General features: G+C 41.4%; 1 protein-coding gene across 2 annotated transcripts; it reads right to left on the bottom strand.

The window, feature by feature from the left end:
* Positions 1-1,337: 1,337 nt before the first annotated feature.
* LOC137503018 (odorant receptor coreceptor-like) lies at positions 1,338-22,203 on the bottom strand. 2 transcript variants are annotated; one of them, XM_068230384.1, is made up of 5 exons: positions 22,107-22,203; positions 18,736-18,835; positions 12,882-12,986; positions 4,413-4,568; positions 1,338-1,539 (listed from the first exon to the last, which is right to left on the bottom strand). In XM_068230384.1, the coding sequence occupies exons 2-5, from the start codon at positions 18,808-18,810 to the stop codon at positions 1,483-1,485; spliced, it is 393 nt and encodes a 130-aa protein (XP_068086485.1). In that variant the 5' UTR covers positions 18,811-18,835; positions 22,107-22,203; the 3' UTR covers positions 1,338-1,482. The 2 variants fall into 2 exon arrangements, with proteins under 2 accessions (XP_068086485.1, XP_068086490.1); XM_068230389.1 differs by lacking the exon at positions 12,882-12,986.
* Between the last annotated feature and the right edge of the window lie 1,933 nt (positions 22,204-24,136).

Here is a 24,136-nt window from a genome sequence, read left to right as displayed (position 1 = left end):
GGTAACCTATAGGATATCGTTATGGATAAATATAACCGACTGCGTTCTGATGCTGAGCCCCAAATTTGAAACCCCTAGCGTGACCTCCCTCAGGGAATTGTGAGAATTTTCGATTTTTCTAGTCACCAAGTTTTAAGTTTCTAAGATGCCTAGAAGTGACACATTAATGCACGTCTATTTTCATGTTTATTCCTATATATATGTATATATATATATACACCGCTCCAAACCGACTTCCATTTATTTATATATATTTTATTATATTTTTTGATGTTTCTGAAACCGAGCTCGATAGCTGCAGTCGCTTAAGTGCGGCCAGTATCCAGTATTCTGAAGATAGTGGGTTCGAACCCCACTTTCGGCAGCCCTAAAGATAGTTTTCCGTGGTTTCCCATTTTCACACCAGGCAAATGCTGGGGGTGTACCTTAATTAAGGCCACGGACGCTTCCTTCCCAGTCCTATCCATTTCCTGTCGATGCGACATAAAGCCAATAGCAAAAAAGGCGTTTCTGATCTGGTCATTAAATTTATTTGATTGCTTCTTCAAGCAAATATATTAAAAATTTTAATTGACGATAGAAAGTGGTTTAGATTTATTTCATCGGTGCTTTATTTCTGATAGAATTAGCAACTACCAATATGTAACACAACAGTAACATTTTGGAAAATATTGTCCTTTATATATTCCCTGTGATGTCTAGAAATATTAATCAATGAATATTCAAGATAAATTTAAATATTATATTACTTTTTTATTTTTTATTTTTTCCTTTTATTTCAGATAAAATTATATCCATTACCACACAAAACTTTACCATCACGGCCCTGATCTGACTTTAAATTCTGAAGCATTTAAATTTTAGTATACCATCTAAGGAATGCTTATTAAGTTTTAACAAATCTTTCACCAAGGAATACAAATCAAGTGTGCTTTTTACAACAAATGATATTTTAAATATTTTATAAGGAAAACTGGTATTTTCCAAGAACATCAACAAGAGAAATATGGACAATTTGACTGCTTTACCTCTCTTATGACTTACAATTTTAACAAAATTTGAAGATCTTATTTTAAATTGTCAACAAATTTTATGTGTCTTTCCAAATTTAATATTTATTTCTGATATATTAATGTTAATTTGTTATTAGCTGATGATGTACCTTAGGGGCAAAACATGTCCTAGATATTAATAAATTGTATATTGTATTGAAAAGGTGGACCGCTCAATTATAATATTTAAGTTTATCTTGAATATTCATTGATTGATTATAGTCAATACGGGATTAGTATTACTTGAAATGAAGCTGTTAAAGCTGATCACTTGTAAAATAGAAATATTATTTAATAACTAACCATTAAGAACAACAGAACTATTGAACTACAGAATATCGTACTGGTTTAGATTACAGTACAAATCTACTTTTCTTGACAAATTATTTGTTGAAGAATCACAAGAACATCCCATCCTTGAAATGTGCAGCTACCGCTCGTCCATCTCTATGAGCATCATGAGGTAAGTGTAGGATGCCTTCAGTATCTGTGAAAGGAACACAATAACATGTATTTAGGTAGACTAAAAGGTTGGAATCAGCATTCTCGAAAAAGAAATCATTAGAAAATGTTCACAGAACATTTTTTAACCATGATTACTCAGTAGCTGGTTACACTGACGATTTACAGAAACATATATTAAAGAGCTTGCTCTACTTTGCATTAATCTAAATTTTGTAATTTTATCTGCATTACTCAAAACTAATTTTTGAGGCGATAAAAATCGCATGCACTAAGTATATAGAGATATATTTACTGTGACTAACAACCTTATGTATATTCATAACGTTGTTCTACGTTTAGAGCATCAAGAAAATATGTGTTTATCTTCTAAAATAGAAAATTTTCATTCCTTATCTTTTTGTATCTTTCTACAGAAACCAAAATTGATGTTCACCTACTTAAATAACATAAATATTTTGTCTGTACACTTCAAATTTTACATCATGCATTGCTTTTATCTCGGATTAGTTATAACAAGTGTCGAAAGTAGATTCGGTTCATTTTCTGCCTGTCGTATGTATGTATGCCAACGGCCGTAGCCGTGTTGAAACACCGGATCCCGTGAGATCTCCGAAGTTAAGCAACATTGGGCGTGGTCAAGATTTGGATGGGTTGTCACGCGCTGTTGGTGGGGAGTAAGGGAATGGAGGAGCGGAAAGGAACTGGCCACACTACCGTACGTAAACTCCGGCTCAGGTACACCTCTGAGGAGGTTCGGATCTGCCTTCGGGCAGAATATACCCGTACCGTACCGTATGTATGTATGTATGTATGTATGTATGTATGTATGTATGCGTGTATACTGATGCAAATGGAAAATAATACACCCCGTTTCTCTGCTTGACACTAATAGTTCATATTTTAAACTAGCAGTAATTTTACCTTCACATGTAGATTACGCTCTATTTAGTATCCATAAACCACCACGTCATATGGGGTAAGGCCTCCTTTAGCAGTTATATAGGCAGGGATTCGAAGAGGCATTATCTAATCAGATAACTTCCGTGTAGTGTACTGAGACACATTCAATCATTCTTCCCGCAATTCTCTCCAGACCAAGGAATTATTGTCACGCCTTGTGCTCGAGCTGTATAGGCACAAGTATTATCTTGCTTCATAACGGCACTTGGTGTGATGCGCAAAAAATAACAGAAAAAGGGACACAGAACCTCCTGAACAATATCACTGTGCTGTCTGATGCCCGGGGCGTACAGTGTTGACGAATTGTCCTCTGCCGCACCAAACCCCGATGCGCCTATAATCTAAATTAAGACTGAAGCAGAACGCATCAGAGGAAATAATGTGTCGCCAGTTCTGCGTTCAAATTGGACGTTTATTGTACAATTGACGGCATGCTGCATGATACGCAGGAAAGCAAACATCGCTGAGGACACCCAATCTGTACTCCAGATGAATTCAAACAGCGACGGATGATTCTTGTTCAGATCGGCAAATGTAGTGCAGGCCCTACAAACTGCAAGATCCCTAGATAAGGTTGTACTGTCTGTTACTACAAGTCCGTGGGTGTAACAAGCTTTCTCGTACGTTGTGTGTCTGGTGGAACGAGTATCTGGTCTACGTGACGTATAATGTGTACGTATCCACGTCTACACCCAACATGTCGCAGTTGTAATTGTACAAGCTATTCGACGAGCTGACCATCCGGCTACAAGCATTTCAACAATACGACATTTTCAGATAGGTTGAAGTGGTAATATTAGACTCGAGTACGACGTCCTGGATTACTTATTTAGATTGCAACTCGCACAGTTCTGACATTCCGGCCTGTTATTTCTCCCTTGTCCAATTGATGAATCAGCTTTACGAAGTAAACGCAGTGAAATTCAGGATAGGCAAACCAATCTCCAAATAGTACAACATCTCGGCTGGGTAAGACAAGGATTATTTAACATCTATAGCGAGTTCATTATGTGCACAGCCTGAGATATGCTGATGAAACACTGATCCTAACATCTAATGAAATGCTACTCAACAATTACCAAACGACTGTGCGAAATAAGTGCAGTGTTTGGGCCTGAGATGAATTCTGACAAGACCAAAGTAATGATTACAATACGGACCGCTCAACAAATTTATATCACCTGAAAAATGTTAATAGTTACCAAGTGGTGGAAAACTGTACCTAGCTGGGTTCCATTGTAACAAAATGTGAGAAATTCGAAGAAATACAATCTCCAGAATATCCATGGTGAAACTGGCGAATATCTGGAAACATCGTCAAATATCCAGGTCGCTAAAATTGATACAAGTCAACTGTCTCCTTTTTCCAAACGCCACATATGATGCTGAAATACGAACAGTTAAGAAGAGTGACCGGTGAAGAACTGATTCACTTGAGATATGGTGCTACAGAAGGATGCAACGCATTCCGTGGACAGTACATCGTACCAATGACTCTACTCTGAAATAACACTGAATTTCTTCTCGACTGTTCATTATAATACAGCAACAAGCACTGAGTGTCTTCGACCACGTGGCGAGAACCAATTCTTTAGGAAAGCAGATTATTGCGTTCACTTCCAAAGGATCGAGCACAAGGGTTGCCCTCCGATGATTTGTATTACGTTGATCTTTGTGGCTAACTGTAGAGTCACGTCAAAAAGATTTTCTCATGTAGTCAGCACGTTCTTTTGAGTACAAAAGAAATGGAGAGAGATTAACAAGTACTGCCTCCTATACCACGTGCTGCAGTAACCTTTCTACAGCATCGTTGTAATGATTTACATTGCACAGTTGCTACTCCATGTGGCCGGACTTCATTGGAAACAGGTGGCTTCTTATGGGTGTAGCAATTTACATGAACATGATTGTATACTACTTTAAAACTATCCTTACATTAGCGAATGTATCCAAGGAGAGTTCGGTGAACTTCCCCACCGTGAACTTGGTAGCTTTCTGACTGCGAGCCATGATGATCATCAGCAAGTTCTTCATGCTCTTGGACATATCAGGCCATCTGCTGAAGTATGCCGATGTCGCAATGAGATCAGTCTGAAAGTATTTTGTACACGAGTAATTTTCAAAAGACTTAAAGACAAGTCATAGATTAAAATATGTTCATGCTCTTGCAAGTATCATGGCATTTAGCATAGCATAATTACAACTGGTAGACTATATACACATTAAATTAACTTAGTGATGGATGAAGTGTAGCGCGAGCGAGCTAAATAAATACACTGAGTGGCCAAAAGTCATAGGAAGACACTGAAGGTGATGTTAATAACGAGTTGGCCCTCCGCGAGCCCTCAGAACGGTAGCAATACGGCGAAACATCGACTCTACAAGGTGTTGGAATCGTTCTGGAAGGATCTGGACCCATGCATCTTGCACTGCTACCCGCAATTGGTCCTGAGTAGTTGGTGCGAGATTCATGGATCGTACTCCAGCATCGACAGCAACCAATAAATGCTCGACTGGATTAAGATCGGGGATCTAGATGGCCAATCGATTCACTGGACTGGTCCTCCGAACACCTAAGTGCTACCACACAGTGGTGATACGGTGCATTGTCCTGCTGAAATCTGGCATCTTCACTCTAGGGCCAGAAAGGGATTCAGATGGTCTGAAAGAATGTCCACATAACGTTCACCTGTCGGCGCTCCCTGCAGTCGGACAATTGGGCCTAATTGCGACCATGAGAACGCATCCCAGACCAGAATTGAGCCACCTCCTGCCTGGACACAACCTTGTTAACACGCAAGATCCGTAGTTTCATGGGGCATACGCCACACTCTCACGCGTCCATCAGCTCGATAGAACTGGAACCGGGATTCATCGGATCATACCACACGCCGCCACTGTTCCATGGTCTATTGCCGATGTTTGCGGGTCCGTGCACGTCGCTTGAGCTCTGCGACGAGGTGTCAGCAATGGGACACGAGTTGGTCGTCGGCTGATGAAGCCTATGCGGTGCAGTTGCCTCCTTACAGTCCTGGTTGAAATAGGTTCCTGACTCCCAACATTCAACTGGGCGGTGATCTGACTCGCAGTAGCCCGTCAAGCGCCCAGTATGGTTCTGAGGATGCGATGTGATATCCGTTTGTTAAACACCTGTGGTCTTCCTCTGCGTGGGTTTACGCTGGTGGTAACATTCCCTCTGCGATATTGAATATCCACTCTCGACACTGTTGACCTCGGAAGCCCGAATTCGCGTGTAATCTCCGCAATGCTATGACCCATGCGCCGTACACCGATGAACATCCCACGTTAGAAGTTGGTTAACTCGCGACGTGTTGCCATCTTCAAGACACTGGTGTCTGTGACAGACTGCTCAGCTACGCCGCAGCTAACCGCAATGCTCAGGGGTCATAAATGGCACATTTTCTAATGGGACACCACTTCCCGTGACTTTTAGCCCCTCATTGTATATTACCCGTCGTGAGGTCTCAAAATGTTGTGTCTCGTACATAAAAATACACTCACTGATGCATTTTAATGCCCTCCAATAAACGTCTGACTCTCTCTCTCTCCCTTATAGACACACTGGACTTCGGCATGATATGAAAGAGTTCAAGAAAAATGTCATCGCATACATCTATCAGAATATGTCATCATCATCATCTGTTTACCCTCCAGGTTCGGCTTTTCCCTCGGACTCAGCGAGGGATCCCACCTCTACCGCCTCAAGGGCAGTGTCCTGGAGCTTCAGTCTCTTGGTCGGGGGATACAACTGGGGAGTATGACCAGTACCTCGCCCAGGCGGCCTCACCTGCTATGGTGAACAGGGGCCTTGTAGGGGGATGGGAAGATTGGAAGGGATAGGCAAGGATGAGGGAAGGAAGCGGCCGTGGCCTTAAGTTAGGTACCATCCCGGCATTCGCCTGGAAGTGAAGTGGGAAACCACGGAAAACCACTTCGAGGATGGCTGAGGTGGGAATCGAACCCACCTCTACTCAGTTGACCTCCCGAGGCTGAGTGGACCCCGTTCCAGCCCTCGTACCACTTTTCAAATTTCGTGGCAGAGCCGGGAATCGAACCCGGACCTCCGGAGGTAGCAGCTAATCACGCTAACCACTACACCACAGAGGCGGCTATCAGAATATGTACCGTACCTTACTGTTCTCAGTCTGACCTACGGGCACTTTCTACAGTTTTCTCTCTGCTACTAGGTCTTTTTTTCGCCATAAGTTAGCACAGCTCAAGGGCTCTCTCTTGTGGTCTTCTTCTTCTACAAGAGAACTCAGTTACTTGTAATCCAAAATTAACTTTCAACCTATTAGGTCTTGTTACGTATATTTAGTACGTGTTGAAGAGATGTTAAGTACAGAATACGAATGGACAACCGGACACCAGTGGGATCCGAACCCACAACCTTCCGATTTCGCGTCGGCTGCTATAACAATTGAGCTATGGTGGCCTAGGCCATCTTTCTTCTGTTGAAAAGGATCTAAGCTACAGATCCTGGCACTACTGCCATCACACTGTAGAGTGCGTTTAAGTCGCCCGTTGTGGGCCAAATCAATGAATATTGAATATTCACGACCGCATTGTAATCGAAACCGACTTTCAACCTATTAGGTCGTGTTACGTACATTTAGTACGTGTTGAAGAGATGTTAAGTGTCATAGCTCAATTGGTATAGCAACCGACGCAAAATCGAAAGGTTGTGGGTTCGGATCCCACTGGTGTCCGGTTGGCCATTTTTGTTCTGTACTCTGTCCTGTTCGGTTTCGATTACAATGCGGTCGTGAAAATTCAATATTCATTCAGTTACTTGTGTTTGGAATGGGCCGCAAGGGAATAAAATTCAGTGGAAAGGTTAAACCATGAATTTAAATTACCTAAGTATTATGATCTTCGTCGACCAGAAAAATATTTATCTTCTATGCCACCTCCTAATCACCTGAACGATTTCGTATACTTGCTTTCGAATCATTAGAGTGAAATAATGAACTTTCTCTTTCTTGTAAGTCCTTATTTCCTATGAACTGATTTTCTTGGCAAGGTCTTCTTTGAAGGTCCAACTGCGAACACACAGGAATTTAATTATCCAGTTGCTCATATCTAAGCAAAAATGTTTCTTAAAAATCTTCCTTTACCTTAATGACATTATTGAAGTTTTAACAATGGGCTGCCCTATGGAGGCAGCAAATCTGTGCTTGATTCACTTGGAAAGATGTGATTATCTTCCCCTTGAGGGAGTCCCTTTGTGCAGCAGATGTAGCCCTAGTGTTCACTCAGCCTACACCAGAAACAGTGATCGGGGGCAAGGCTGGCGTAGTGGTGACTCCGTCCTATAGAGTTTGGGATTACGAGTAGATCATTTATAGACTACCACGAAGGTTATTTTGCTTTGCTAAAATTCTTGTACGCGATAAGGAATTTCATTAATTCTTAGCAGAATATAAGAATGGTCCATTAGTCATAACCGAATTGTAAGCATTTTTTATTTTTTTTATTTTGCTTTACCTCGCACCGACACAGGTCTTATGGTGACGATGGGATAGGAAAGGCTTAGGAATTGGAAAGAAGCGGCCGTGGCCTTAATTAAGGTACAGCCCCGGCATTTGCCTGGTGTGAAAATGGGAAACCACGGAAAACCATCTTCAGGGCTGCCGACAGTGGGGCTCGAACCCACTATCTCCTGATTACTGGATACTGGCCGCACTTAAGCGACTGCAACTATCGAGCTCGGTATAACCGAATTATAAGCAAATTGGCAAAATTATTCCTCTGAACGCAAACTTCTTTCTGTTCAAGGTTATGGATAAAATGTGTTTCTTAAGATTTCAACAAATGGCAGTGTCTCATGTGCTGCTTCCCCTTGTGGTTCTGAATCCAACACCCTTCCGTAAAAATTAAGTGAAGGAGTCCAGGATATCTCAATAAGTATCCTGGCATTCTACCTCTTCTTCGATCGAATTTAGTCAAATCTCATTCGATCAAGTTAAGCATATCTTTCTTCTCTCACCAGCCTGATTCAGCATATATTCTGTAACATGACATTTTAATGGCTTGTATTCTGTTCATTTCCTCACCAATTAACATCCATGTTTCACTCCCATGAACTGCCATGCTTTACAAACACCTGCAGAAATGAGAGTCTACGTCTTTCAGAAAAGAGACACTTCAGGCGCTGCCAAGTGAGTTGGCCGTGCGGTTAGAGTCACGCAGCTGTGAGCTTGCATTCGGGAGATAGTGAGTTTGAATCTCACCGTCGGCAGCCCTGAAGGTGATTTTCCGTGGTTGCCCATTTTCACACCAGGCAATTTAACTAAGGAAACGGCCGCTACCTTCCCAGTCCTAGCCATTTTCCATCCTTCCATCGCCGAAAACCTTCGATGAGTTAGTGTGACGTTAAAACAATTAGAACTTCTGGCACTTCCCGCTATTCCATCGCTGATCATATTTTACTTCCGCTAGGGGCTCCACGCGGGCTTCGCTTGTCACTATAATTTTCATTATGCTGTCATTCTTCACTTATACTTTATTACACTGCGTTCTTCACACATGACTCACACAACAACTTCCAATATTCTCTTGCCAGTGGTGTACTGACTATGACAAGTATTTCAGCACTTTATACGGTCTTTTGTTGTATCAGCTGCATTTTGGAAACTATTGTTAGTCATTCCATAAATCCGGGTGACGATCGTCGTGGAATTCTACTTCTTCGTCTTGTAGCCAACCACTTAATTTACCTTCTATCATTAAGGATCCGAAGTCGTCTCGTAAGCAAAATAACATGAAATAAAATGAATAATCGTTTTATTCTCAATCCCCTGATGATGGATGCATTTTTCATTGCATGAAATAAGCACTAATGCGACAACAACACTTTTTAAAGCATAAAATTCGTAATGAGAGACTTCCTTTCTTGCTCATGTTCCTGTATACAGCATTAGGTTCAGACCAGATTTACAGTTCTTTAGTGATACTACGGACCTTGCAAATGCTTCCCTAGTAACTTCTGGTGTAGAGCTTCCAGAATCCTTCCGACTACTGCTGCTTTATCCAATCCTAAAAGAGAGCTGACTAGAAAGAGGTAACCTAAAATTCTGTATTGAAAACGTGACCATACTTTTGCTAATGCCAGCGCTGAAATATGTTTTATTTGCTATAGCTGTTTAGTTCCATTATGGCAGGCTCCTTAGGGTGCTCAGCCGTGAAGGTGGTTCATTTTTTTAACACCAAAAGGTACAATTTCCTTATACAGTTAGAAGGATGGTACGTCAAACTCGTTCTGCAAGTTCCTCTGGAGACGGTCATTCCCAAAACATCACCGAACCGTCCCCGGCACTGTTATTACGAGGACAACTTGAATTACAAAATATATTATTTCCAAACAGTGCATTGATCTTGTAGGAATTGTTAAAATATCATTTAGCGTGTAAACCTTTAAGATTTTATATTGGTTTTGCGTCACACCGAGACGATTATGATGATGGTATAGGACTGAGAAGGAAGCAATCGTGTCTTTAATTAAGGTACAAACCCCAGCATTTTCCTGGCGTGAAACCGGGAAGCAACGTAAAACCATCTTCAGGGTTGCCGATGGTGGGATTCGAATCCACCATCTGTTGAGCGCAAGCTGACAGCTACGTGACCCAAATAGTGCAGCCGGCTCGCTCAGAAAAATTATTAAGAAATAAACAAGCAGTATATTAAGAGGAAAGTTCTCAATCGTAGAATAATTATTGTACATTGTATATTCATGTCTGCCTGTTAAGTCATCCACAAGGTGGCTAACCGGATTTTCAAATAGAACCACTGATATGGGGTGTATAATTTAAGATTTCGTACTTCTGCTCACATGCCGCGGGATTCCCCAAGCGAGCGCAATGTGACTTGTGTCATGACGGAGTCTTGACAGTAACTGGTAACTATTGGACTTTGGTTACGTCTCAAAATCACGAGTCTCAAAACTCACGGGCTATTATCAGTAACAAATAGTATCAAAACTCACGACTACAAACTGGTAGCTAAAGTAAACATTCTAATGAGTCTCAGAATTCACGAATCCTGACAGCAGGTGCTTGCGATGACTCACGCTTCCCTTCAACCCATGTTTTTCCACCGACTTACGGCAGTCACCCCGGTGGCAGATTGCCTATCAGATGTTTATCTAGTCTTTTCTTAAATAATTTAAGAGCCTCTGGGTGCACTTTTTAGTCGCTTCTTACGACAGGCAGGGGATGCTGTGAATGATATTCTGCCACCCCGACCCACGGGGGAAAAATAATGGTTAGTGAATAAAAGAGACCGAGGTGTATTATAATTATTTTAAAAATATTTTGCTGTTGTCTTAAAGTTAATATAATGAATTTCTTACCTTTCACATAAATTTGTAATACTGACCTGTGGTCTCCGAAGAGGTCTGGTGCAGGTCTTTAGAGTTGACGCCGTATAGGCGACCTGCACGTCTGTGAGGATGAAGGCCTACCGAAGATGAAGTCTATTTCTGAAGACGGCACGAACACCCAGTCCCCGAGCCATAGCTATTAAGTAATGAAAGTTAAAATCTCTCATCCGAACGGAAATCGAAACCGGGACCCCCTGGGCCCCTTGGACCAAAGGCCAGCATGCTACCAATTTATGCATGCAGCCGGACGACATAAAATTAAAGTAGGTATATTGTCCGCTGCTAGTTAAAAGAAACTGCCAGTTTTAGTACTGGGGCTTAGTTCCATAATGTGGTCAAGACAGTTAATTCACTCTTTTAGTTTCAACATTTGGAGATTCATTTGGAAAAAACGTGTATTTCTAATTTACGTAAGCGTTCATCTATTCGCTTATTTCAATCGGTTATCTACCCGACACACTTAAACCGAATAATATCCATGACACATCCTATTATTACGCGCGATCTAACTGAATGATATTTGAAACTCATTCGATTAGTTTATTTTATTATTCATTCGATTATTTATATAATCGGATGGAAGTTGTTTGATTATTAAAAGTATTCGATTATCCCATCACTAATAGGGTGGACATTTATCCATTCAAACAAGGACTGGCCCTGCTCGTAAGTTCTCAGACTGGCGCAGGTAGAAACACTTGTTCTTACTAATCCTCTTCCTGGAATTCGTGAGTTTTGAGACGACACGTTGGACTTTAAAGGTATGTGATGAACGATGAGGTTATTATCACGATGTTTATGTACACTGTAGCGTAGAGAATATTTCTGATTGAGTGTTATTTGCACAAGAAGAAGAAACCAGGTAAAAGGAGCCTTCCAAAATTCCGTAGACAGTTTCCCGTTTCTACAGTACCATCAAAACGATACCTGCAACAACTCATTCACAAGTGACGCAGTACTGGTTCCGTGACTAATTTTTAAAAAACGGCGAAGGAGAACAGCTCTCACACAAGAGAGGTTAGAAGATATACAGACAAGACTGCAAAAGTCAGTCCACATAATTCGCTTCCATTTACGATCTTACCGGACTCATTGAATGGCGAGTTCAATTTCATTTACTAGTTTGTTTATTTATTTATTTATTTAATGTATTTATTTTAATTATTTCAGCATGTATATAGGTGGAGAGTTCAGTTTCGATTAGTTTCTATACGCGTAATCATGCCGCTTCTTTTCAGAGGATTACGTGCGCTCATCATCGCGGACACTGTGCTGGCTGTCATCGCTTCTCTGTGCTCATATGCCTCGGTACTCCGTGATGAAGTCTTAAATTATGCACCCTATATAAGGAAAAAGTATAAACTGATGGTGGGTTAAGATGAGAAGTGAGTTTACCATGGTTTTCCGCACAACCAGTATGTATTTTGTTAGCACAATTGATTCTAAGAATAGCATATTTCATAGCATCCAGACATATTAGGCGTGCTCTGAATGTCAGTACTCACCCGTACTCTGCAGCCTTCACACTGTCACAGCCGTAAATGAGACTGAAACTTCAGAGGAAGTTACATTTTGCGCTGTCCTATGCCAAGCGACAGTTGCATAAATACTGCACCCATCAAGAGATATCAATAGGAGGAACATTAATTATTCGAGTCAAAGATTCGTCAAGACTTTTACGTAACAATACTACTGACATGAAAGAGCCACCGTGGTTCAGGCGACAGCGCACCAGCCTCTCACTGCTGGCTTCCGTGGTTCAAGTTCCAATCACTCCATGTAAGATTTGTGCTGGACAAAGCGGAGGCTGTGACAGGTTTTTCTCCTGGTACTCCGGTTTTCTCTGTCATCTTTCATTCCATCAACACTCTTCAATATCATTTCATTTCATCTGTCAGTCACTAATCCTTGCACCGGATGAGTGCGATATACTTAATTAATTCCATTCCTGATCCGGTCGAATGGATTTACATTTACTACTGACATGAGAAAAATTAAATTACCTCTTCCCTAATCTTGTCTGCAAAGTAGCAGTACATAAAGAGCTGCACGGCTTCTCCCGTTAAGAAACCAGACATGCCGATAAGTTTCATCCGGTCAGCTGGAAACTGTAAACAGAGTAAAGTGGAATTTATTACGAAGAGCGGAGAGAGGCTTCAATTACAAGTGTTAGTGAAAATGTAGTTTAAGTGGTACATTTATAAACAATTAATAGCACTCCTTTCGTTAGAGCATACCAGTCCATATGAAACACTGATTAGGGAAGTAAGAAATACTGGGAATCCACATACAGTAGTATATAAAATAGTAATGACCAATAGGAAAAAATTTAGGAGTGTGTGCTCAAAAGGTGCTATTTGCACTTCAAAAATTTTTTTAGTGTTTGGTCTACACGCATTGCAGTGGATGAATACTGTCGAATTCCATGAGCAATCCAGACCAGAATGATGTAATTCCTTCAAAGTAGTACTATACCCGACTATAGGTACGTTCCATGTGCCTTTTGTTATACGTTTCTTTCATTTTCCACAACTTTCTGAGAGTGTAAATAGCGGCTTTTGAACAGATACTCCTAATATTATTATATCTTTCAGACCGACAATGTTAGTCAAAAATAACTCTAATTAAAATTATTGCATCATTATTCCCAAAGTAAACTTCCACAATAATTCATTGTAAAAGACTTGAACATTTAGAGGCACACTATGCTACGAACATACAGCACTAGTGCTCAAAACACTGGAAATGCTCGATCTTCTGTCTGCTCTAGAAGATATGGAAAATTAATGTAAAATTTTCTTTTGCTACTTTTTAACGTCACATAAATACATAGAAGGTTTCTGGTGACGGAAGGATGGGAAAGAGCTAGGATTGGGAAGGTAGCGGCCGTGGCCTTATTTACCTATTTCACTAAGACTTAGATCCTCACACGAGCTGAGACTCAACTTGTTGAAAATATATAGTTAAAAATTCCCTTAATTTTACTTTCACCAGTGATTTTACTCGTTTCTCTGATAGAAACCTTGCTATCAGCCAAGCTCATGGAGGAGCTGAAGGCTCGAATATCTTGCCTAATTTATTTATTTATTTATTTATTTATTTATTTATTTATTTATTTATTTATTTATTTATTTATGAAACCAAAGACAGCGAGAAGCCTAATTACCCAGTTCCGTAGTGAAATGGATATTTAGAATGGAGTATCACAATGCAAACTCAAAAAATATAAATTAAAGAACAACAAAGAAAAATCATCCAATAATAAAAGTAGCGGAAGAAAATTAAAAACGTGATAAATGTAGGTAATTAACAAAAAAAAAGTAATGGCATATGAGAAGAAAGAGGAAATTTATACAGTGAAAGTTCAACTAAGACAAGAACTTACAGCTAGGTATAATAAATACTGATATGACACACATGTAACGGTACAATAGAGTAAATAGGAATATTACATTAAGTACAATATTGTGGACAGAATTAATTAATCAAGAAGAAGTAATCTTTCTGATGGTGAATTTATTAGTGAAATCGGTAGAGAAGTCACCAAAACTAACCCTTCAAATACAGACAAACTCACAAACATTCCCTCTTTATGCTATTTATAGATAACATTGAGCTGTAATGTCTTCTGTCTTGTCTGATATATAGCCTTATCGCTGAGCGAGCTGGATCCGTGGCACACGCTGTGTAGCTATAAACTTGCATTCAGGATATGTTAGGTTCAAAACCCATCGCCGGTAGCCCTAAAGATGATTTTCAGTGGTTTCGCACTTCATGCTAGACAAGTGCCGGGATTATACCTTAATTAAGGCTATGGTCACTACCTCCCTTAGCCGGTCCCGTGGTGTACGGGTAGCGTGCATGCCTCTTACCCGTAGGCCCCGGGTTTGATTCCCGGCCAGGTCAGGGGTTTTTACCTGGATCTGAAGGCTGGTTCGAGGTCCTCTCCACCTACGTGATTAGAATTGAGGAGCTATCTGATGATGAGATAGTGGCCCCGGTCTAGAAAACCAAGAATAACGGCCAGGAGGATTCGTCGTGCTGACCACACGACACATCATAATCTGCAAGCCTTCTGGCTGAGCAGCGGCCGCTTGATAGGCCAAGGTCCTTCAGGCCTGTAGTGCCATGGGGTTAGTTCACTACCTCCCTAGTCCTATTGTAGAACTTCCCTATCCTATTATCCTGATTGCAGAAAGGTTTCCTTTGATGAATGGGATTGTCATGTAAATGGTATTGTATTTAAATATGTTTGTCTAGAGCTTTATTTATCTTTTAAATTTTATTTTGCCATTTCATATCCTAACCTCTTAGTGTGTGCTTGTCTTGTTTCGATTCATCATCCGTACCGTATCTCCCTCACCTAGGTCTATACCCATGGCCTCTAATATTAACCCCTACATGCGCAATTTATTATTTCTTTTAAATGTGATGGTTTTTCATTCCGGAAATACTAGATTGTTAGCAGGAAAATATTTAAAACATTATTTTTCAAAATGAATATATTTTTGTGTAGCCTATTTGGGTCAGTCAAAATGTTAAGAGTTTTGAATGTTTTACGCATTGGTATATGCAAATATGTATGATTACTATAGCTACTGCCAGACTTCAATCTTAGGGATGTCGTGGCTCTCAAATTCTCTGAGATAAATACATTTTATTTGTTTTACATTAACTATTTAAACGCCCGGAAGGACATGGGTTCGAATCCCCGTCAGGAAGTCATAACATTTAAGAAACGAGATTTCCATTTCCGGAGGTGCATATGGCCCTGAAGTTCACTCAGCCTACACCAAAAATGAGTGCCAGGTTAATTCCAGGGGGCAAAGGCGGCCGGGCGTAGAGCTAACCACTCTACCCCATAACGTGCCGAGGTTAACAATGGTGGAAGCCTTTACCTTCCACTCCTCCAAGGGTCTTCATGGCCTGTACGGAGGTGACTTTGCTTTTTAACTATTTAAAGTTTACACCATCCGGCTCATTAGCAAGAAAAGTTATTTAAAAAAAAGATTGTTCAATTTTAAAACACTAGCACTTATGCAATGCTGTGCATTTAAGGGTTAAACTTCACCTCGTGTTGGATTGTATTTTGAACTGCATTTGAATACGAATCTCATTTTGGAGACTCCCCGGCACGCTTGACCTAGTTAGCACGTGATGCCTTGGTTAGCAAGTTAGCCCACTAGACAGATTTATCCTTGTTTTATCTGCGCGACTCTCTAGTTTGATAATATAGATAGATAGATAGATAGATAGATAGATAGATAGATAGATAGAGCCTTTATTGGTGGCGAAGTTAGGGCTCAAGACCCTCTATTACACTTAACTACTAGAAGAGTATACATTTACATAATTACAAAAACAAAAGATAATAATAATAATAATAATAATAATAATAATAATAATAATAATAATAATAATAATAATAATACAATCCTTAATTTTAAAATGCACAAAATAAAGTACACATAAATGACGTAACTACTAAGCCATTCATTCATCTCATTCAACAATTATCCAGCAAGTCAGCGGGATCTACTCAGCAAATGCTCGCGGCAAGCCACTTTAAACTTGCGATGAGAAGGATTGTCTCCAATGTTCGCAGGTAGCGAATTCCTGACCTGGACACAGAGACTATGAAGCAGCGGTTGTAAACAACAGTATGGTTTACAGGTATGGCAAGAGAGGAGCCAGATCTTGTATTGTGGTCATGATAGGACGAGAGGTAAGAAAAAGATGAAGACAAATATTTGGGAGTATTAGTGGAGAGTATTTTATGCAGAAGCGATAACATGTGAAGTTCACGGCGTTCGTGCACTCGAAGCCACGACAGCTCCTTATAATAAGGTGATATATGAGCATCATATCGCAGATTAAAGATATATCTTACGCCAGCTGTTCAGGCTCCGGTCCAGTTTCTTGTTACTGTCGCAGGTAACAGTATGTTATTATTTTTTGGGGGGGTGGGGACTTACTTTCTCCCTCCTTCTTGGCACTTTGAGGTTTCTTAAACCCAAGACATCTTGGGGCAGTTTGGGCAACGGCTCTCCCACTGTTTTACCACAAGCTGTTGCTAGCTGAACATCAATTGTCGTTTCTTACAATAATAGATACCTGCTATTCACTACGCGTACCCAGGGGCACTAAAGACTGCAATGCGAATCGAAGCAATTTACTTAGCACATGGTGACTAAGCAATCCATAGCAACATGCTGGATTTAAACTATAAAATATCCATACACATTTTCTTCATAACTACAACTGGCAGAAAATTGCACTTTTACGAGTTAAAGAATGTCGAGTGCGGTACAACTGGGTGAAATTCGTTATGTGTACTCATTAGTGGTTCAATTCCAGCAATCGTTGTTCTTTATCCACTCTGTAAGAGAAAGTTGGATATGGCTGAAGTCGGGGGCAGTGAAGAAAAATGTGAACCAAACCAAAGTACTGTAAATGTTCCTGAACTTAAAGGTCAATATACAGCCTAAGCTGTTGGAAGTACAGGTTCTGGAATGCTTCCCGTCTACGGTGTTCGACAAACTAATCGATGTGAAGGTTGAGGAGAGAGATTAAATTTCTGAACCGAAGGCCTCAACGCCGACCATTCAGCCAAGAATAAGACCGAATTCGGTGGGAACTATTTTTTTCTGGTAGTAGTTCAACATCGCACTAATTCGCAAGAAGTTTTCGACGACGGAAGGATGGGAAAGGGCTAGAAGTGGGAAGGAAGCGGCCGCGGCATTAAGTAAGGTAGAGCCCCAGCTTTTGCCTGGTGTGAAAACGAGAAACCACGGAAAAGCACCTTCAGGCCTGCCGACGGTGGGATTCGAACCCGCCATCTTCCGAACGCAAGCTCGCAGCTATGTCATCCGAACCGCTAAGCCACATAGCTCTGTAAGCTAAATTTTTGTGTGGCTTGTGCCAATAGGAATGCGTAATAATATTGCATCTATTTAAAAGTAGCGACAGGCTATAAAAATACCACTGTTCATATCTTCTTCTCCTTCTACCACTTTTTCCCACAGTTGTGATATCGCGGGTGTGAACTGTGTCACACATGTGGATTTGGCTCTGTTTTAAGGGTGGATGCCCCTCCTGAAGCCAACCCTATGTGGAGGAATGTAATCACTGTTGCATTGAGTGAATGGTCAGCGTATTGGCCTTCGGTTCAGAGCGTCCGGAGTTCGATTCCCGGTCGGATCGGGGATTGTAATCACTTCTGATTCATTCTTTTGGCTCGGGGACTGGGTGCATGTGTCCGTCCAAACATTCCCCTCATCATATTCAGACAACATACCACACTACCAACCACCACAGAAACACGCAATAGTGATTACATCCCTCCATATAGGGCTGGCGTCAGGAAGGGCATCCGGTCGTAAAACAGGGCCAAATCTACATGTGCGACGCAGTTCACGCCCACGATCCCACAGGTGTGGGAAAAAGCGGCAGCAAAAGAAGAAAACTATTGCGTGTTTCTATGGTGGTTGGTAGCGCGGTATGTTGTCTGAATATGAAGAGAAAAGTGTTGGAAAAACACAAACACTCAGTCCTCGAAGCATAAGGATTAATCAGACGCGATTAAAATCCCAGACCCACCCGGGAATCGAGCCCAGGGCTCTCTGAACGGAAGGCCTCAACGCGGACCATTCAGCCAGGGAATCGGACAATACTACTGTTCATTTAACACATAAAATCCCGACACGTGTAAATTTAGACCCAAATTGTAAATAACGTAAGTTGTTATAAATGTATGAATTAATGGATTGCATACGATCATTCATTGCTTTATGTTTAGACTGATACAGAATCAATTGCTCTTCATGCTTTGAAATTCTGCTTATATAAGAAACTCACCATTATAACCTGGAACGTCACTGTGCAGAAGACAATTATACTGGTGAAGAACTGGCTCAGCATCAACTTATTCATGAGCCACTCTAGCTGGTTCACAAATCTGTAACACACGACAAACTCGATATATAAAAATTACCATTCCAAAGTGGATGGTACAGAATCCTCTAACTGGACTAGGACAGACGACGCAAGCAAAATGACGGCGGTGATTATTACTTTAAAGACAAGTACAGCTAGGCAATAATCCCCCCGTTCACATTGTTCAGAGGAAAAGGTAATTGGCGGTAGGTTGTTACTATTGTAACGGACGTAGGGTTTTGAGATTTTCGCTGTTTCAGCTAACCTCCACCTGAGCGCACCAGTCAACACAGCGCCATCTTATAACAGAGTATGCGTGTGACGTCACATCTTTAGCACAAATTTTGCCTTACTTTGAACCGCCATTTCATGAAAACTACATTTAAATTTAATTATTTATTTATTTATTTATTTATTTATTTATTTATTTATTTATTTATTTATAACAGGTATCGTCCTATTTTGTCTGTCAATTGAGTAATTAAACACAATCTAAGTTACAGTAAATACTCTTGGCGATATACGCCTTCTACTCAAACACTAAAAGTGTCTTGAAATTTCTCTTTCCATGTACCCCTTGTCGAGGAACGTAGTCTACGTTACAATAGAAGTGTTCTGAATTTTTGGTGAATGACGGTACGGGCGAAAGGAACGGAAAGGCCACGAAAGGCGTGAAAGTGAAACGCACTCTAGGATTCGTAAGAGAGATCGGATAAGAAAGGTGAAAGAGAGGAGGCTGACATAAAGTGGAATGAATACTGCCAACCCACTGAGCCGCTGGGATTATCCCTTTTAGTCACTTCTTACGATATAGGCAATAAATGTCTACTACCGCTCCCACCGACAAATCCAAGTCCCTCTTAACATTAATCAAAGGAAGACGAGGAATAGTTCCAACTTTTCTAAAAATGAAGGTATCGCCTAAATAAAGGGAAGAACCATAACATGCGGAAAATTTAGAGGCCACCTAATCCTCCCAACTAAATGCCGCTTTAATGAGAAAAATAATAGTGACATTAAATATGAAGGAGAGAAGTAGGGCTCAAGCAAGCAGAAGGAAAGCCTGTCTGATATGGAATTTTGTGGTCTACAAGAAGGTCTCACAGGATGAGAACACCTGAGAGACGTTCAACAGGTGTCAGCACAATTTTCATTTAGCTGGATCTGACACTCCTCGCACTGATGCACCACAAGAGAGAGAAAAGTCACAAGGGATAGCTGTCCTAGAACAACGGGTGCCGCACGGTAACAGCATCAAATAGACAGTAATTTTCACACTAGTTATCTTGGGATAAAATGAGCTTACATAGTTTTGATTTTTAAATTCCTCTCCCCGATCAGGAAAACTTTATTTTTCTTTACATATACCGTATAAATTGTGATTTACCATTGATTATGAATTACGTAAAATATCTAAACAAATATCTTTTAAAACGAAACAGGAATACAAAAATGAAGGAGGAAATTAACAAAAAAAATTGTAATAGATCCTCGCGCACCGAAGACAACCAAATCATCTCCCAGCAACTGGCGGCTATGTGATACTTTTCTTCAAAGTACTTAAAATAGGGTTCGTAGTGTCTCTTCTTTTCAGAATCAGTCACTGTCCAGCAGAAGGCTTCAACAAACCGTAACCTCGGTACTTGTAAGTGGTATAGAATGATTAGCTCTGCCCCAAGGCCACTTTGTCCCACAAACTAATGTGGAACTCATTTTGTGTAGGATGGGTGAACCTCAAGACCATGTGCCTCCCAGAAGTGGAAGTCTCGTTTCTAAATTGTTCAACTTCCGGGCGGGAAATCGAACCCATGTCCTTCCATGTGACCTGAGATGCCTTTAATACCTTGTCTACGCCACCCCTACTTAAAGGAGGTGAAAATGGAAATCCACAGCCTATTTCCAGTCATTCGACCGGTTCAGAAATGGAATTAATTTATTCCCCATCTAGCAGCGAGGACAGGAATTGTGCCGGCTGCCGAAGTTTGTCGCACTCCTGTGGAGCAATGATTAATGACTGACAGATGAAATTAAATGCTATTAAGTGTTGCCGGATTGAAGGATGACAGGGAAAATGGGAGTACCCGTAGAAAATTACGTCCCGCCTCCGTTTTGCCCAGCACAAATCTCACATGGAGTGACCGGAATTTGAACCACGGAACTGAGCGGTGAGAGGCCAGCGTGCTGCCGCCTGAGCCACGGAAGCTCTTACTTAAAGGAGATAATGTTACTAATTTAGACAAAGTAAATTCATCACCGGACAAGCTACGAAAGAACTCGGAGGAGTGGAAGATAAAGCTTCAACTAACTACCCGTAAATCTCGGCACTAACGCGGGAAATGCCCCAGCTGAAACTGAGTAAAAATGAGTTTAAAGTGCAACTTCGTTCTTGCTCTAACACCCATCGAAGTTACTTATCAGTAAATGCATGTGTTTACTAGCGATGTCCGAATGATAACGAGTTTAAAAACTGGAGAATCACAACTTCGTTGAAAAAGCTATATCGAGTAACTGGCATAAAGCCACTTGGATAACAGGGGGGCAAGTCAATATACATCTCCAATTTTGCTCTATGGCGTTGTGTGCTCACGAGCCACTAGATGGCACTGATGGCACCGTTGTCTACGTCTGTGGTAGGTTTGAGCGTTATCAGATCAGTAGTCAGTACTGCTTGCGCTGTTGCGACGTAAAGATGACCGCGCCACTCTTGTTTGCACCAAGGAAGAACAGCTTTCCGCAATCCGTTTCTTTTGTAGTCTGTGCGTGTACCAGGAGCGGAAATTCATAGAACAGCCACTCGTCTGTTATTCAGGATCATATCACGCACTTGTTCAACAATGGCATCAGTTACGGCTGCAGATGGATGCCCGGATCTTTCCTCATCCTTCATGCTCTTGCGACCCCTTTTGAACTGTTCACTCCACTGGTAAACACTTCGCTGCGGCAAAACATTGTCCCCGTATTGTGCTGAAAGTCTTCTATGAATTTCCGCTCGTGGTACACCCTCAGACCACAAAAAACGGATTTCGGAACCCAGTTCTTCCTTAGTGCAAACAGAGAGTGGAGCCTCCATTTTACATCTCAACAGCGCAAGCTGTACTGATCTAATAACACTGAAACCTGCCACAGATGTAGACAACGATGCCATCTTGTGGCTGGTGAGCACACAACGCCATAGGTCAACCTAAATACAATTAAAGCAAAATTGCAGATACGCATTGACTTGCCTACGTATTTGAAAAACAGTTGAAATACATTTTCTTGAAATAATGCACATAAACACTTTCACTACTTACAGATTCCCTAAATTCCAAACCAGTAGCTGCTGGTTGTGGCACTTAATTCGTTATCAAGTGCAATCATGGGTTCGCTTAGCAAGGGCAACGTTTTTACATGCTACATCTCTGGTGTATCTGCACTGCAATAACACAGTGATCACACTATCGAATGATGATGCAGCAGTACCAATTTCGAAACCAGCCTATTCCACTCATATATCAACATCCTCCGCGGCTCAGGCGGCAGCGCGCCGGCCTCTCACTGCTGGATACCGTGGTTCAAATCCCGGTCACTCCATGTGAGTTATGTGCTGGACAAAGCGGAGGCGGGACAGGTTTTCTCCGGGTACTCCGATTTTCCCTGTCACCTTTCATTCCAGCAACACTCTCCATTAACATTTCATTTCATCTGCCAGTCATTTATCATTGTCCCAGAGGAGTGCGACTGGCTTCGGCAGCTCGCACATTTCCTATCCTCGCCGCTAGATGGAGGCTTCATTCATTCCATTCCTGACCCGGTCGAATGACTGGAAATAGGCTGTAGATTTTCGTTTCATATCAACATATGTCTATAGCTCCGTGCAGAAAATTTGCTGTAGACAACATTGTCAGCCTGACGAAATATCAATCACAGAACGAGACCTTTAGTAGGTCATTGTAATCGTACAAAATCAGCAATCCGTCTGGCGTAGATTTTGTACTGTCTGAAACCATATGCATCCAGAGGATGGTAGTATTTGGTTCTTTAACCCAATGTCCTTATTGGAAAATCATTGTTCTATCAGTCCATAGTCCACATGTCCTGACCAGGAATCACGAAGCAACAGATCTCTCTCACCCAATGCACACCGATCACTGATTACAAAAATATTTCATATGATCTTTGGACAGTTTTTCCACTTCCACTGGTTTCAACAGGTGTGTTCTTTGAAAACATTGCTGCTAATCGTTTATATATATGGACCAAAGAAGTCCAGTATTCTTCAATGTAGGTTTTTTTAAAATGACCGAGCTCGAAAGCTGCAGTCGCTTAAGTGCGGCCAGTATCCAGTATTCGGGTGATAGTAGGTTCGAACCCTACTGTCGGCAGCCCTGAAGATGGTTTTCCGTGGTTTCCCATTTTCACACCAGGCAAATGATGGGGCTGTACCTTAATTAAGGCCACGGCCGCTTCCTTTCCACTCCTAGCCCTTCCCTGTCCCATCGTCGCCATAATACCCATCTGTGTCGGTGCGACGTAAAGCAACTAGCAAAAAAAAAATCAACCTGGAAGTTCGCTACGGTAAGGCCGCGTGCATACCGAGCGCGGTTCGCGTAGCGTGTCGCGTGTTGCTCAACGCTAAGCATAACCAGTGCTTTGTGCCAGGTGTTCACACCGTCCGCGCTCTGCTGCGCTGAATTTATTTATTTATTTATTTATTTTTTTGCTAGTGGCTTTACGTCGCACCGACACAGATAGGTCTTATGGCGACGATGGGACAGGAAATGGCTAGGAGTGGGAAGGAAGCGACCGTGGCCTTAATTAAGGTACAGCCCCAGCATTTGCCTGGTGTGAAAATGGGAAACCACGGAACTGCTGCGCTGAACGCCTACCTTACAGCTAAGCGAAGCGCCAGACAAAGCGCAGTGTTGGTTAATTGCTTAACGTTACCTAGCTGGTTCTGAAGCTATGGAAGAAGAAATTATTCATGCAGTGTTTCAAAGAGAAGAAATATGAAACCCAAGACACAACAAACTATAAAATGTAACTTTAAACATATACAGTAATATTACTTCCACTGTCACACTTTACTGGGATTAACATTGTGACAGGATGAAACTGCGTATGGATTTTAGTGTCGGAAGTGTCCGAAGAGAATTTCGGCTTGCCATGTGCAGGTCTTTTGAATTGACTCCCGTAGGCGACCTGCGTCGTGATGAGGATGAAATGATTATGAATACACACATACACCCAACCCCGTGCCAATGTAATTTACCAATTGTGATTACAATTCCCGACTCCGCCGGGAATCGAACACGGGACTCCTGTGACCAAAGGCCACTACGGT

The sequence above is a fragment of the Anabrus simplex genome, chromosome 1 (assembly GCF_040414725.1).
Source record: "Anabrus simplex isolate iqAnaSimp1 chromosome 1, ASM4041472v1, whole genome shotgun sequence".
NCBI classification, from domain to species: Eukaryota; Metazoa; Arthropoda; class Insecta; order Orthoptera; family Tettigoniidae; genus Anabrus; species Anabrus simplex.
The sequence above is the reverse complement of the archived record's forward strand: the minus strand, read 5'-3'. Positions and strand labels throughout refer to the sequence as shown.

Bases quoted from the DNA above. Each gene is read 5' to 3' on its own strand.
- LOC137503018 (XM_068230384.1), bottom strand. From the start codon at position 18,810: ATGAATAAGTTGATGCTGAGCCAGTTCTTCACCAGTATAATTGTCTTC. The intron at 12,987-18,735 runs GTGAGTTTCTTA...CTCTGTTTACAG, and splicing joins TGACGTTCCAGGTTATAATG to TTTCCAGCTGACCGGATGAA. The intron at 1,540-4,412 runs GTAAGGATAGTT...TTCCTTTCACAG, and splicing joins CCTTGGATACATTCGCTAAT to ATACTGAAGGCATCCTACAC.